The sequence below is a fragment of the Octodon degus genome, unplaced genomic scaffold (assembly GCF_000260255.1).
Source record: "Octodon degus isolate 3935 unplaced genomic scaffold, OctDeg1.0 scaffold00018, whole genome shotgun sequence".
Taxonomy (NCBI): Eukaryota; Metazoa; Chordata; class Mammalia; order Rodentia; family Octodontidae; genus Octodon; species Octodon degus.
The window spans coordinates 4,343,165-4,357,322 of NW_004524594.1; the positions used below are offsets into that span (position 1 = coordinate 4,343,165).

The window sequence follows — 14,158 nt, forward strand, 5'->3', positions numbered from 1 at the left end:
CAGAGAGCATCTTCTGATTGTTCCTATGAAGAAATACTCGACTGAAGCGAGGGAGTGAAAGCAGTGGGTTTCCAGTTGTTCCCAAACAGCAGCCTTCCCATCGGCCCTGTGCCGTGGTCACGGCGTCACCGGCTCCGCAGAGGCAGCACCCCGCCCTGCATCGCCCTGTCTCAGCCTCTCCTCCCCTGAGAGCAGGCTGGTACACACTGCCCAGTACGCACCACGTGGAGGACTGAGGTTTACTAAAACTCCGATTGCTGGGCCCACTCAGAGCCCCTGGTTCAGGAAGGCCTGAGAACGTGGGTGTCCGTCATGTTCTTGGGAACACCGTGGGAGAAGCAGGGACCTGCAGGCACCTCCAGATCATGTCCAAACTCAAAGCCATTGCCATTCTCTCAAACCCCTTCTGTGACTGTATCGTTGGAAGTGACAGCACCCAGCCACTTTTCTAAGCCACAAACCTAGGGTCAGCCGGAAGTCTTGCTTTCCTTCAGGCCCTGTGGCTGAGAGACCCCAGGTCCTGGCAGCTCTTCCATCAGCCCCTGCCACCTTCCATCTTCAGCCCCTCCCCAGTGCCTGGCTCTACCTGCTTCCTCTCCTGTCAGCCTCCCTGCCCCAGCCTCCCTGTGAGACCAGAGCTTGCGGCCCATTCTCCGCCTCCCCGCTGGCTGGTCTCTGGGAAACGCCGACCGGGCCTGCTACCCTCGCTTGAAGCCGTCGTCAGCGGAGGCTGGTTCACAGTGGCTGTCCTTCTGCCTGGAGCTTCCATCCCTCCCCCATCTGCCATCACTCAGCCTAACCAACACCTTCCTCCCCCTAGAACTGTTCTGTGACTCTCCCATCCCAGCACATGCTGAGGTCTCATGGGCTCCTAATGCCCTCCCTGGCCCTGTCCCAGGGCTGCACACGCCATTGTCCCCTGCCTGCCTGCCTCTCCCACTGCGTTGCAAACTCACGTGAGAGCGAGTGGGTTTGTTAGCTTTTAAAGACCTTTTCTCTGCTTCCGTTTTGCCTTGGGTTACCCTCGATACAGGCTCTGAGGGTTTGTGCCAGTCACTCTGGGAAGTGCCTGAAGGAACTGCAGTAGGGAAAGGAAAGAGAAGGAGGTGGAGAGAGCAGTGAGGGCCATCCTCTCAGCCAGATGTCCCCTGAGGGCGGGAACCATGGAAGCTCTCTCATGGGGTTCTGGGAGTATGAAACACCCCTCAGAGTGAGCTCCCTCAAGGGTGCCTGTCTAGCCATACTTCCTTGTGGGGCATGAACTCTCCAGCATGGCCTGCCTGTGTGAGGGACAAATCTGCTGCCTCAGCCAGGGTCCCTACCCATGTGGCCAGCAGCCTCAGGGACATAGCCATGGGTGCCAAGGGAGGTGGGCAGCCACTGGTGGTCCTGGCCTAGGACTCACTGCTTAATAAGTAAGCAGGAAGGGAAGGGCATCATGGGCAGAGGTACTGAGGCTGGGGAGCTCATGTGGTGGAACCTCCTGTGGTCCTGTCTCCTCTAAGTGCTCTCCTGGCTGAAAGAACCTGGGCTGTTTTGAGTCACACTGTTTCATGGGGAGGCGCAATTTGTCCTGCTCTGAGGAGCAAGAGTTCTTAAGAAGGACCCGGAGGCAGGTTGACTTCCAGGAGCTGGTACAGTAGAGCCCTGTGAACGGCCCTTGGGCGTTGGCCGAGGGTGGCCACCCGAGTGGGTAGGATGATGTCCTCTGTTGGGTTGGGGTAGGGTTCACTGTCCAGGATCTATGGCTGTCCTTTCCTCATGGTCTGATACAGGAGCCACTGTGACTGCTGAACGCTTGAAATGTGAGGCACTGAGGAGTTTAAATTAGATTCCACTGACACGAGTTTCAGTGTAATGTAAATGGCGACTGCACAGGTCAGTGTAGGCTTAGATGCTCTGGTCATTTCACCATCCTCCCTGGGCAGCAGCTGTGAGCCGCATGGTGCCCAAGGATATAACCATCAGCCCTTATTGGATTATTTTGTTGAATTCATGAGCCTATAATATTTAAGTGGCGATGGAATACCCATCTCTGACAAAACTAAACAAAAAAAGGATATAAATGAAGGACCATTTTGTATCTGTATATACAAAATAGGATAGATATACAGCTACTTTCTCTTAATTCACTGAGAAGAACGATTGGTATTAATAGTGTTGGAACAGGATATCATGTCTGTATCTTGTACTATGAATAATCACTATGAAGACAACAATATGCAATGTAGTAATTATTGAAACTGTCCTACTAATCAGTTTTGAAACTCTCATTCCTATTTGTTTCTCAATAAAATTAATAATAATAATAAAATAACCATCGACCTTGCTCTTCCCTCAGTTGCCATTTGGTGCTCTGCGCCTCAGCCTGTGTCCAGCTGCCCCCTGCAGGATTGGGAGAGCAGTGGAGAAGCTGAGGTGATGGCTCATCTGGGTGGTACCTGGCCTCCTGGAGCCCGGGAGGCTTTCTCTCCGTAGATGCTCTCTCCACGGCACTGGCTGCAGAGAATGACTGGCATGAGATTCCGGACTTACTCTCAGAACTCTTGGACAGGGCTTAGAGGAGAAGCCACAGGCTCCAGCACACTTTTCTATGAAGGCAGAGTTGGCTGAGGGTGGCCTCCCGTGTGGGCAGGCCTCACCCTAACTGTGCAGCCTGAATGGGACAGAAAGGTGCAGGGAGGTTGAAGTCACTGCCTGGCTGCTGCAAACGGAGCACTGACCCTTGCCTGTCCTTAGCACTTCTGATTCACACTTTCCAACTTGGCCTTTAACCTGCACCACTGGCTCCGTGGCTCTGTGGCTTTCAAACTTGCCACTAGCTTTCTGGGTCCCCAGCAGATCACAAGATTTCTTAATTTCCATAATCACATAAACACACATATACCACACACACACACACACACACACACACACACACACACACAGGGGGGTGATCAAGGATATTGTGAGTGTGTAAATTAAAAAAGAACCCACTTGTTACAGTAAAACACACTACCAAGAATAAGTGCATTCAAGGAGGGGGAATCTTCTGAAGGGGATTAGTGGCATTGTGGTTTTTTACTATAATAGCTATTTTAATTTAAACATTCATTGTATGTTATGATCGCCGCGATGAATCAAACACAGAGATTTCTGTCAAATACAATATGATAGTGTGTTTTTATCCACCTTGTTCACCAGAACTGGTGCTGTGGGTTTTCTGGCTCTTCCTCAAAGTCAAAATGAACATGAAAGATGAACATTTTGAATCAATTTAGTAGGTGAAGGCATCCCTAATGGCACCACTAAAGACACATATTCTTTTTTTTTTTTTTTTTTTTGAGACAGGGTCTGGCTATGGAGCTCAAATTGACACTGACCTCACTTCGTAGCTCAGGCTGGTCTTGAAGGCAAAGCGATCCTCCTGCCTCAGCTTCCTGAGGGCTAGGATGACAGGTGTGCACTACCTTGCCTTGCTTAAAGACACTTACAAAAGTAAACTTCTTTTCTGAACTGCTTCAGAAAATGACAGGAATTATGGGGTGTGTTCAAGGTACAAGGGATTTTGAGAGGAATTAATGACAATGGGTACTGTAATAAATGTAAAATGTGTGCATTTACTATAGTTCTTATCACATTGCATTTACAGATGCACACATAAATATATACAACTATTAAAATAAAAACCTCAACTGAACTAGAGACAGCTAAAGAGAGAATCTGTGGACTGGAAGACATGATGGAAGAAATCCAACAAAGAAAAATCCCCCAGGTGTTTCGACTAAGTGTTCTTTTTGGAGCAAGCTACCCGTCTTCCGAGCTCAGAATCACTGCCTTAAACAGTCAAGCTTTTGAATTAGAAGCTAGAAATGGAACAAACCTCTTAACAAAAAAAAGGGGTAATTTACTTGTATAATCAGGAAAAGGTCTAGTGGTAGGACTGAAGGCCTGGGTTAATAAGAAGAGCTAGCAGTTACTGATGGCGTAGTGTGTGTCTGTCCCTGTTCACAGTGCTGTACACAGGTCAGGAGCCCCAAAGGGCCCGGAGGTAGGGCTGGATACCAGGCTACCCTGATACCTTCTCTTGGGTATTTCTGGGTCTACTCACCATTGAGTCAGTTGTTTAGTAACTGTTTTTAATCAACTTATGGTTTGTGCCGGCCTTCGTGCTGCAAGGGTAGGGGATGTAGACATTGACTAGACGTGGAGCTAAGCATCTGCTTAGAGACAAGACGTACAATCTGCTCACTTCAACATAGTGTGATGAGTGTCACCACAGGGACTATGACAGATGCCCAGAAAGCATGGTGTTCTGTGAGCTATGCCACAGAAAAGGAATAGAATTAAGTGCATGAAAAAAGGGCAAAGGTTGTGGGGAATTGGCATCCTAGGCAGTGGGGACAGCTGTGGGCATGGAAATGTGGAAGTCCAGGGAACACGTGGAAGCATGGGAACCATCGGGTGGGAGCTGAAGGTGCAAGCGGGAGTGGCTTCGCGTTAACATTTGCGGACAAGTCCAAACTCCTTAGCTCTCTTTTGGTCATCTCGCATGACTTGACACGGTCCCATCTCCTCCCACCTCCTGCACCCACCCCCTCTTCTTCCATCACTCTGAATTACCTGCAGTGGCCTTCCCAGAACCTGGCACGCTGTAGGCATTCAATATGAGGCCACTGAATGAGTGGCAACAGCATGGGAAACGCGGGGAATGGATGAGCTGCGGATGACTCTGCTTGGGGCAGAAATGGTGGCACTGCACCACCAAAATCCTGCATCCTCCCAGGGGACTCAGACACTGGGCACATGAGAGAATTCAGCATGTGGGTATCTTGGTTACCTTCTTAAGCCTGAAACACAAAACCTGGTACCCACAAATTAAAGGAGGCTAAGCTTTCTACCAGCCCACATTCCCTAGAGGTTCCAGCCCACACTCTGCAGGCTCCTGGGTAGAAAGGGCAAGGGGGGCTTCGGGCAGTGACCAGCTCAGGAGGGTGCTCACTTCTTCAGTGAAGTCATTCTCTGATGAGCTCCGGCCAAATGGGCTGTTAGAAGGTGGGGGTCAGCAGAAGGGTGGGTCATGTGTGTAGGACCTTGAGAACTCTGCCTTCTTTCTACCCAGCTCTTTCTCTGTTTTCAGGCTGTCAGAAGATGGGCAGCTTCCCTATCACGCCATTCGGCCATGATGCTCCTGCCTCAGTGAGGCCTAGAATAAGCACAGCAAGTGACCATGGACTGAATCTGAAACCAAGAGCACAAACAAACCTTTCCTCCTTCCAACTACTGTTCTCAGGCATTTTGTTGCAGCACCGACAAGCTAACATATGCATTAATTTTTTTTCATTTTCATAGTATTTTCTCCGAGAAACTCAGCTGGGAATAAATGATTTGCTGTGGATCACTGCTCGTAAGAGTCAGGACTAAGACATGATGTCAGGTTTGTTAAAACCAATCTGGGTTTTCTGAATCAGGTACAGGCCCACCAGAAAGTGCTGTGGGTTTGCAATCAATCTAGAAATCCAAGGAGCCAATTAAAAATTTGAAGGTTTTTGTATTAGCTGAGCTCAGCAACCATCAGCATAGACCCCTGTTTCAGAGTCCAAGTGAGTGGTCCTGACCAGAGGACATGGAGAGTATATATAAAGAGCCTACTTGTCAAACAGAATAAAGATGCATCCTGCTTCTCAAAGTTAGATTAGCACCCATCCTGCTTGTCAAACAGATTTTCTTTTCTTGCTATACATCTGGCTACTTCTTTCCTGCTATTGTTGAGGGTCAGCGCTTTCTCAGGGTATATTTCCTCCTTATAGTTACTTGTTTCACACGTAGGCCTTGTTTTTGCAACTCCAGGGTCAGCTACAGTTTATCATGGCAATACTTATGCTAAGAGTCTGGGTTTAGGCCATCACAAAAGGAGTTGCTCCAAGGCTGGGCCCCTATGACAGGGCCCAAATTCAGGAAGAGTCTTTCCTGGACCATGTGGGACAGCTGGAACAGTTGACTAGTGCCCCTTGTCCTAGAGATTTCAGTTCAGCATTCCACTCGAGCAAGTTGGAACATCTTAGACTGGTGCAAGCCAAACCTGAGACCGATGTAGTGAATAAGCCCCAGAGAGGTCAGGACGCAGAAGCTGCCGGGCAGGTGCAGAGATGCTTGTGTGGGCCTGCTGCCGTGGCTCCCACTAGTCTCTTCCTCTTTGCATCACGATGGCTCCAGGCCACTGGCCACGAAGCCCAGCTTCCCACCAACCCCAGCTGACGCAGCACCGCAGCGCACCTGGGAACAGCGCCGTGAAGGAACTCCAACTCACTCCAAAGAAAGGCCGAGCTCTGGCCCCTTCCTTCCAGACAGGCAGATCCGCACTTGCTCCTACCCTATAGTCCTATATAAAACTGACTTGAAGCTGTAGCCAGCGAGTGCTGGCTGAATGTACCTGATCTTCAAAGAACTAGAGCAGGAAAGCAGCTGCTGAGCTATTTACTTAGGAAAAATGAAAAACTATGTGTATACAAAGACCTCCCCCCGGTTTATTGCAGCTTTATTAGTAAAAGCTGGAAGCATCGCAGGGCCCTCTGGTAGGCAAGTAAACAATGGAATACTACTCAGCAAGAAAAAGTAATAAGCCACTGATTCCCATAGCCCAGGTGAGTGCCAGGTACATCAGGATGAGTGAAAAAGACTCAGTAGGGTCTATACCCGGTAACCTCCCACCCTTTCTGTGCTACAGGAAATCCAGATCTTTGTTGGGGACCACAAATTTACCACAGCTAGTTTTATATACTTCCCTTAGTGATCAATAGAGGTTTGGGATTGTTGGTGTCATACTTTTTGCGACATCCCATTACAGCATTAGGGGTGGGTGAACTGCTCCTATCAAGAACGAAAATGCTCCATGGCAAGACCCTTCTCAGCACTGCCTCAATCAATAAACCCCTCGCAAACAGCTGGTTATCCCGGATCCCCACTGTGCCGCCATGTTGTCTCTCTCTCGCTGTGCACCGTAACACCTGGCAGGAGACTGGGGCTCACTGCGGCAGTCTCTAGCGATCTTCCCCGAGCTCCATCCCCAGTTTGTTTTTTCATTTGGAGACAGGGTCTCCATAAATTGCCCAGTGGCCTTGAAGCCCCTCAGCTTCCCAGGCCACTGGTGTGTAGAAAACCACAGGGCACAGAAAGCAGGCTGGTGGATGCCAAGGGTGGAAAAGGTTTCACTCAAAAGGGGCAGAGTGAGGGAGGCTTTTTGAGGAGATGGGAGTTTTACATCCAGGCTGCTGGGTATCTGTATGATGCTATGCACTTGGCAAGATACACACAACTGGGGCCAGCCAAATAGCTGTGGATTAAAGCGCCTGCAAGCAGCCAAATAGCTGTGTGGATTAAAGCACCTGCAAGCAGGCGCAAGGGCCAGGGCTTCGATCCCGCCCCCAGGGCACGCTGAGACAGTGATTGAGACTGGGTGTGGTGGATCACCCCTGTAATCCAAACAGGAGGATCACTATGAGACCGATCTAGTAGTGAGACCCATAAAATTAACCCCCCACCCCCAAATACAACTGTGTGCCAAAGAGTGAACTTCATCGTATATCAGTTAAGAAAACCAAGGGCAGGGAAGCAGGGACACATGCTGGACAGATGCGCTCACTTGGAGTCCTCCTAGGAGAAGGGGCTCACTTAATTGAGTAACGGAGGACTGCAGCTGCATAAGAAATAGTCCCAAGGTGGTATGACCACTGAGCTCCCTCTAGGACATCACAGTGTCAGAGCCAGGTGCCCACATGGTGAGCCGGAGTCGGAGCCAGGCGGACGGCGCTCTGGAAAATCCTACAGAATGCTGGTTTTGAAGGAGCCTGCCCGAGGGACCGCTCGACTTCCTTCCTGCTCTGGATCTCTGCGACACTTAGTGGGGCGCTGCTTACCTGTCTGTGGACTGCGGTTGATTCTTCCTTCTCCAGGAGTGCCAAATGCATACCAGAGGGACGGCCTGTGCTCTGTGCGTCTTTCCGGGTCAAACGCGTCATTCTGAGGAATTTGCTCACCTTAAGGTCAAGTGATGGAGTGCCTGTCTCGGACCTTGTGAGTGTGAAAAGAAGGGCAGGTAGGGCCTGCGCAGATCCGAGGCAGAGTTACAGGGAGCTCCTGCATGGTCCAAGTCAGCCTGGTTCTAAAGAAAAACCACACTACGGTCCTGTTTTGCTCATAAACAACTTTTATTTTTGTTTCATTATGTGCCCTTGACGATTCCAAGATGTTGGCTTTTCTGATTCTCCTGGGAACTCAGGCAGAGGCACTGCATGGAGACCCTGGCCCTCCGCTCCCTCCTGTCTCCGAGGAGCCGTGGGAAGGCTTCAGAGAGGAGGCTGACGGTCACCCCTCTCCTGAGGTGGGTGACAGTGAGCAGAGAATTAGTAAAACATAAGACGCAGTCTGTAGAGAGCTTCAAATATACATATTCTATATATATATATATATAACCTGTTATATAGGATTGCCACGTATTGGTTTCCTTGTGATTGGTAATTAAAGTACAAATGATAAGATGCTGCACACTGCGGATTCCCCCTCCTGAGCCCCCCCTCCCTCCCCAACATAAATAACGTCACGAAGGCCAGGTGACCTGAAGAGTTCTGTTGTTGTAAATATTTGTTTGTAAAATCACTTTCCCCTTCCTCCCCCGCAAACTACCTCTGAGAGCGTGTAACACAGCAGCACGGGATGGGTAGACCCAGGGCAGGAGGGAGAGAGCTGGGGGCACAGTGGGGCTCCGGCACCCCTGGGAGGAGCTGGCAGGACCACAGGGAGCAGCCCTGAAGGCCTCAAGGCTCTGGAGATGGACCAAAGCTCTGGGAACATCTTGGCTCAGTATTTACACGGAATCTGTACGCTGCACTTTCCTTTCAGGAATTCATGTTTCTGAAAGTGCCTCTTCAGAGGTCGGCTGGGGAAAGGAGGAACTTAAAACCACACCAAGCAAAGCCCCACATGTTCCCAAGTCCTGTTCCAAGTCTTAGCCATTCTCACGCATGTTCCTGGGAGGAGCCGCTGAGGACAGGGTTCTCTGCAGGCTCTGCTCTGAGAGCCAAGGCAGGGTAGGTGATGGCAGCGCACTACGGAGGAGACCGCCGTCCCTTCTTGAGCAGCAAATGGCACTGGATAGTCTGGATCCGGTTCTTGGCTGGGACAAACTCAGGCTGCAGCTTCAGGGTCGACTCGTACCACACCAGCGCCTTCTCAAACTCCTCCTGCGAGGGCCAAGAGCACAAGTGAGAGCCTGAGCAGCAGCTGGCCCTCCTTAGCTCGGGAAGCGCCTCTGCGCTGGGCCAGCCCGCCATGTTACCTCAGCAGACCTGCCTCTGCAGAGCCCAGAGGGGGCAGACCAAGGGGCAGAAGCACCCGGATGGGGCCGCTCAGGTGCTACAAAGGTGAGACCTGGCTGTGGGAGCGATGGGAGCAGCGGGAAGTAACCAAGCAAGGACCGGAAACGTGGCCTGCAGTCAGGGCCTCCCAAAATCCATTTAACCTTGCAGACATCTCCAGAATCGTGCCTGGTGAGAGCTCCCTGTGCATCCACCTAGCTTTTCTACTATAGCTGGAAAGGTGGAAGTCAAGTCAGGTACCTCCACTGAACTTGTGAGTTTTAAGACTTGTAATTCTCGCTAACATTTAACAGAACCAATAGCGTATGGAAGTGACCACTGCCACACCCAAGGCATTAACACTCTACTCAAACGATCCTCTCAAAGAGCGAGCCTGGGCCAAGTGGTTAAGTGACTCTGTCTAGCCTAGTGAGCGACAGAATCTTCATGCATAGCAGCAAATCTCCCGTTTACTGGAGACCAAAATAGATTCAGTTTTAAGAAGCAGAGAAGGGAATCTGCACACTCAGCACTACTAACCTGGTCAAACTATACTTCCTGCCTCTGAAGTCAGGGACAATACATAAAGCTTCTAGCTCGGCATTGCCCATTCTATTTGCTATTACTGAAAGTATCAGGCGCAGCCTCCTGCGTGACTCCATGCTTTAGGTAGATGGCACGATTCTTCAGTTATGGCAGCTTTTATGGGGATCTTCAGGGCCCCTGATTCTGAAACTGGTCCTTGTTTCTGACCAGAATGAGGACCTGGATGATGGCTTTTCCAATGTCTCTGCACAGTGTGGCTGTGAAACTACTGGGAGGATTTTGTCATTAGTGAAAATTTGATGAGCACCTACTATGTGCCCAACAGCGTGAGGCCCCAGGAACAGGTGATCAAGTGGCATCTTGTCCTTAAAGGGCCTGTAGTCTAGAGGGAGAGACACACGCTTAACAAGAGATTATAGGTCAACGGCATATGTGCCAGGTGTCGGGAGTGCCAGGACAGCGCTTCTCCCAAGGTACAAGAGATGCGAGTGTGCGTCTGAACCAACTCCTCGACGGGGCTCTCTGGAACGGGCGGGGTCTCCAGAAATGTGGAGGTGAATCTGATGCCACTACCAGTATTAAGCTCATGGTGAGGAACTCCAGAGTGGCAAGCCTTTACATTAATTCCATGTGCTCATGAAAAAACAAATGAACAAGTCAAACTCTCAAACCTCTTCTCATAAAATTTATCCTCAGTGGAGCTGGCCATTTCAGCATGAAACTTCTAGCAAAAGGGAGGAAGACATACTCAGAGTTCTGAGGTCGCCGATGCGCTACACCAGGGCTGGTAGGATGAACCCACACCCAGCCTCACCATGGCCACGTAGACGTTGCCCAGCGTGAAGTGGTTCACGGCGAAGTGTGGCGCGATCTCCACAGCCATGGTGGCCACGATGACAGCGTCATTCCAGAGCTTGGCGTTGTGCAAGATGTTGGCCAGGCTGATCAGGGGCACGTCCTGCAGGGGGCGGAGCGGGAAGAGGGGACGCTGAGCTTGCGCTTTGGCCTTTTGATCATAAAGAATGCAGTAAGTGCTTCCTGGTAAATGACAGAGATGTACGACCTGCAGTGCTAATCTGCCACTTGCTACTGGTCTGTGATGGGGACCGAGATGGGGGTGCACCAAAATACAAGTTAATTACTTCCTTCATTACCAAACCTGTGCTTCAAACAAAACACAGAATGAAAATAGCCTACATAAACAATCTGCCAAGTGACACAGCGGATTTATTCTGCTGCATGCTTTTGTCTTACTGCAGACTGGGAAGAAAAAGCGTGCAGACAGGCATCGGCCCCGGGCTGCACCCTGAGCAGTGCTGAAGGAAAGGCGCAGTGCTGTGTGCAGGGACGACTGCATCGGCTCGGGCAGGGCTGGTACACCGCTGCCCCAGGCCCAATCCGGCCTCTTTCCTGTTCCTGGCAAGTTTTACTGGAACACGATCATTCGGATTTGGTCTGTATTTCTAGGCAGTCTTCTGACCACAGTGGCAGAATCAACCAAATGCAACAGAGCCTGCAGCCGTGCCGTCTCTGGCTGGCTCTTTACAGAAAGCTTGCCAAACCTCGAGGGAAAGCTTTGGTCCTTCCCCACTGCCTCACTGTAAAGAGCTGAGTGATGGATCGAGCGAGTGGCAACACCATCACAATTTTCCCCTTCAAGCTTGTTACTTGAACTCCTACTGGCTGTAGAACACTGTGCTGGGCTCTTTAGGAGACATGAAAGAAAAAGAAAAAAAGGGCCCCATCTGCCCTCTCAGTACATCCACGGAGTACACGTGCTTAGATGGAGGATGCTGCAGAAGTTTAGAAACTCACCTAAGGTGAGAGAGCTGGGGGCAGGCAGAGCTGCGTTTACCACTCGGCCCTGCCCAGCAGTAAAGCCTCTGCTCCTTCCAGCTTCCCGTGTTCTGCCTGGACGAACACAAAAGCCACAAGCCACGTCTCAGGAAGCATGAGCTCTGCGTTCCTGCCGAACTCAGCGCACAGGGTTACGGATGCGCCGCAGCAAAGTGGCGCGTGTGTCCTCAGCTGCTGTACAGCAACTGCCCGGCCATTTGGGAAAGACAGATCCCCACGCGGGGCTGGCAGGCTGTCTGCCAGTGTGCACCGGCACGTGAGAGGGAAAGCAAGGGGTGGGCACGTGGCTTGGCGCTAGGGCTTGCCTAGCATCAATGAAGTCCTGGATTCACTGAAAAAAAATGCTTGCATGTGAGGGTATAGATAAGGATCAAAAATTGGCCAGCCTGCAGGAAGTACAGAAATCTGTTTCTGTCTCTGGAAGTAAAGTCAAGTGAAGAATGTAAGAGGATTCCAGAGCAGGGCATGCTGCAGATGCATTAATTCCAGCACTCTGGAGGCTGAGGCAGGAGGGTTACAAGTTCTAGCCCAGCCTGGCCAACTCAGAAAGATCCCTTTTCCAGTCAATCAGTCAATCAATCAATTAGTCAATCAATCAATCAATCAATCAATGGCTGGGATACAGTCCAGTGAACAGGCCCTGGATGCAGTCTCCAGTACTGAAAGGAAAGGGCAAGTCTAGCTTAGGAGGTTAGATAAACCCAGAAAGACCTGTTTAGGCAGGTGTACTCACTATACAGTGCGTGGTCCCAACTCTAGCAGAAGAGGAAGAGGTGAGGTGGTGGGCCACAGCGATCCTGATCCTCTTTCTTGGGCCACACGGGTGGGGATGGCTCACAGGCCTAATGTGACACTCCCACCCCATCCTACCATGGGCACTGTCCTTCCTGGCTGAGCCTGGGGAAGCTCCTGACACCTCAGAATAAGCTGCGGGTGATGGAAAGGTGCATGGAGTGAAGCTCCCCCTCTGAGTCCCGGCTACTCACTTTCATCTGGTGCGGAGCATAATGCAGGGCCTGGCGCAGGCAGTCGATCGCCTTTTTCCCCTGGCCTCTCACGCGCCAGTAGAGGGCCGCCATGCTGGAGAGGACCCAAGACGTCTGGTTCTACAAATAAAGGTCAGAGGGTGGGTGTCTCTTCACTAAGGCACTTGCTCACCACCAGCCAGGATCACGGACAGCCACCCATCCCCACCACCCTCCCAAGTATTGGGGCGGGGGGCGGGGCTGCGCTCTGCTGGGTACCTTGTGCTCCTGTTAATCTCATGAGCTTCCTAATACCATTAAGCAGCCTTTTCATGCAGGAGAAAGTGATGGGGCCACTCAACTACTGCTTAGCAAAACTATGCCTTGGGCAGGTTTTCATTTTAACTTTTCACATGTTTAGAAAACCAGGCAAGTCTACAAAGCACACAGCAAGGTCTTCCTGACGTCTTTGTCTATCACATGCAAGTAAATACTATATTTAGTTCCTTATTGATCCTTCCAGAATTCCCACTGCTCACAAGTGAATATGTATATAGAATTATATTCCAAACCTGCTTCAACAGGAGAAACCCTATTGTTTATGTAAGAAAAGACACTTATACTTTGCTTTATCACTAATATACCCTGGAGGTTTCTCCACCACTGTGTGGAAAGCGCCCTTCTTCGGTAACAGAGGAAGTGTATTCCTTTTGTGGATGGCCCATTATTTATTTCTTGATTTTTACTAATGAGTAGTCACCTCTCCCTAAATTTGTTACAATTACAAACAATGCTGCAAAAACAATCTTGCACAGGTGGAGTCTTCTGCTTCTGCCATGCACTGGGGGATGCACCCCGGCACGGGCATGCTATGTCCAGAGAACGCTCTTTGATACTGTTACACTGCCCTGGCCAGGGTGGTAACAAGTTAATCTGCTGGAAATACACATGAGCGCCCCCTCCCCCACAGCCTGGTCAGAGAGTCTGCTACTAAACTCTTGAACCTTTGTAGATGTGATAGGTGAAAAATATGATTTTAATCTGCATCTTCCTATTTCTGAGTGGAACTTTCCATCCTTTTATATAGCTTTTACATTCCCTCTTTTATGAATTATCTGTTTTTATATTTTGTTAGGTTTTCAGTGAAGTCTTCATCCTGCCTATTGGGTAAGAAAGCTCTTCATATGCCAGGAAGACCACTCCCTTTCTTGCGATTTGATTTTCAAACCTGTATCCTCAGCCTGGAGTCTGCCTTTGGACTTAATAGTGCCTTGTGTGATGAAAGTTTTGATTTATTAATTTATCTGAGGGCTTCTGTTGTTTAGCTGTAGTTAGGAAGGCCTCTGTCACTCCATGGTCACTAAGACATTTAACTGTGTTTTTTTCTACTCCCCAGAACTTTTATGATTATCGTTTTTCACATGTAAATCTTTCATCCATTTGTAAATTTGAATCATT

The 14,158-nt window shown here is 50.0% G+C and overlaps 1 protein-coding gene across 2 annotated transcripts in view; it reads right to left on the reverse strand.

Moving 5' to 3' along the window:
- Window positions 1-8,167: 8,167 nt before the first annotated feature.
- The window catches only part of Ttc17 (tetratricopeptide repeat domain 17), a 108,939-nt gene continuing 102,948 nt past the window's right edge, over window positions 8,168-14,158 (reverse strand). The window contains exons 23-25 of one of the 2 annotated variants that reach the window (XM_023710703.1): window positions 12,722-12,841; window positions 10,693-10,836; window positions 8,168-9,218 (exon numbers count right to left, since the gene is read on the reverse strand). In XM_023710703.1, the coding sequence (XP_023566471.1) occupies window positions 9,084-9,218; window positions 10,693-10,836; window positions 12,722-12,841 (399 nt within the window). In that variant the 3' untranslated portion in view covers window positions 8,168-9,083. Of the gene's footprint in view, window positions 9,219-10,692; window positions 10,837-12,721; window positions 12,842-14,158 lie in introns of those variants that run through there. The other variant, XM_023710704.1, reaches the window with a different exon arrangement.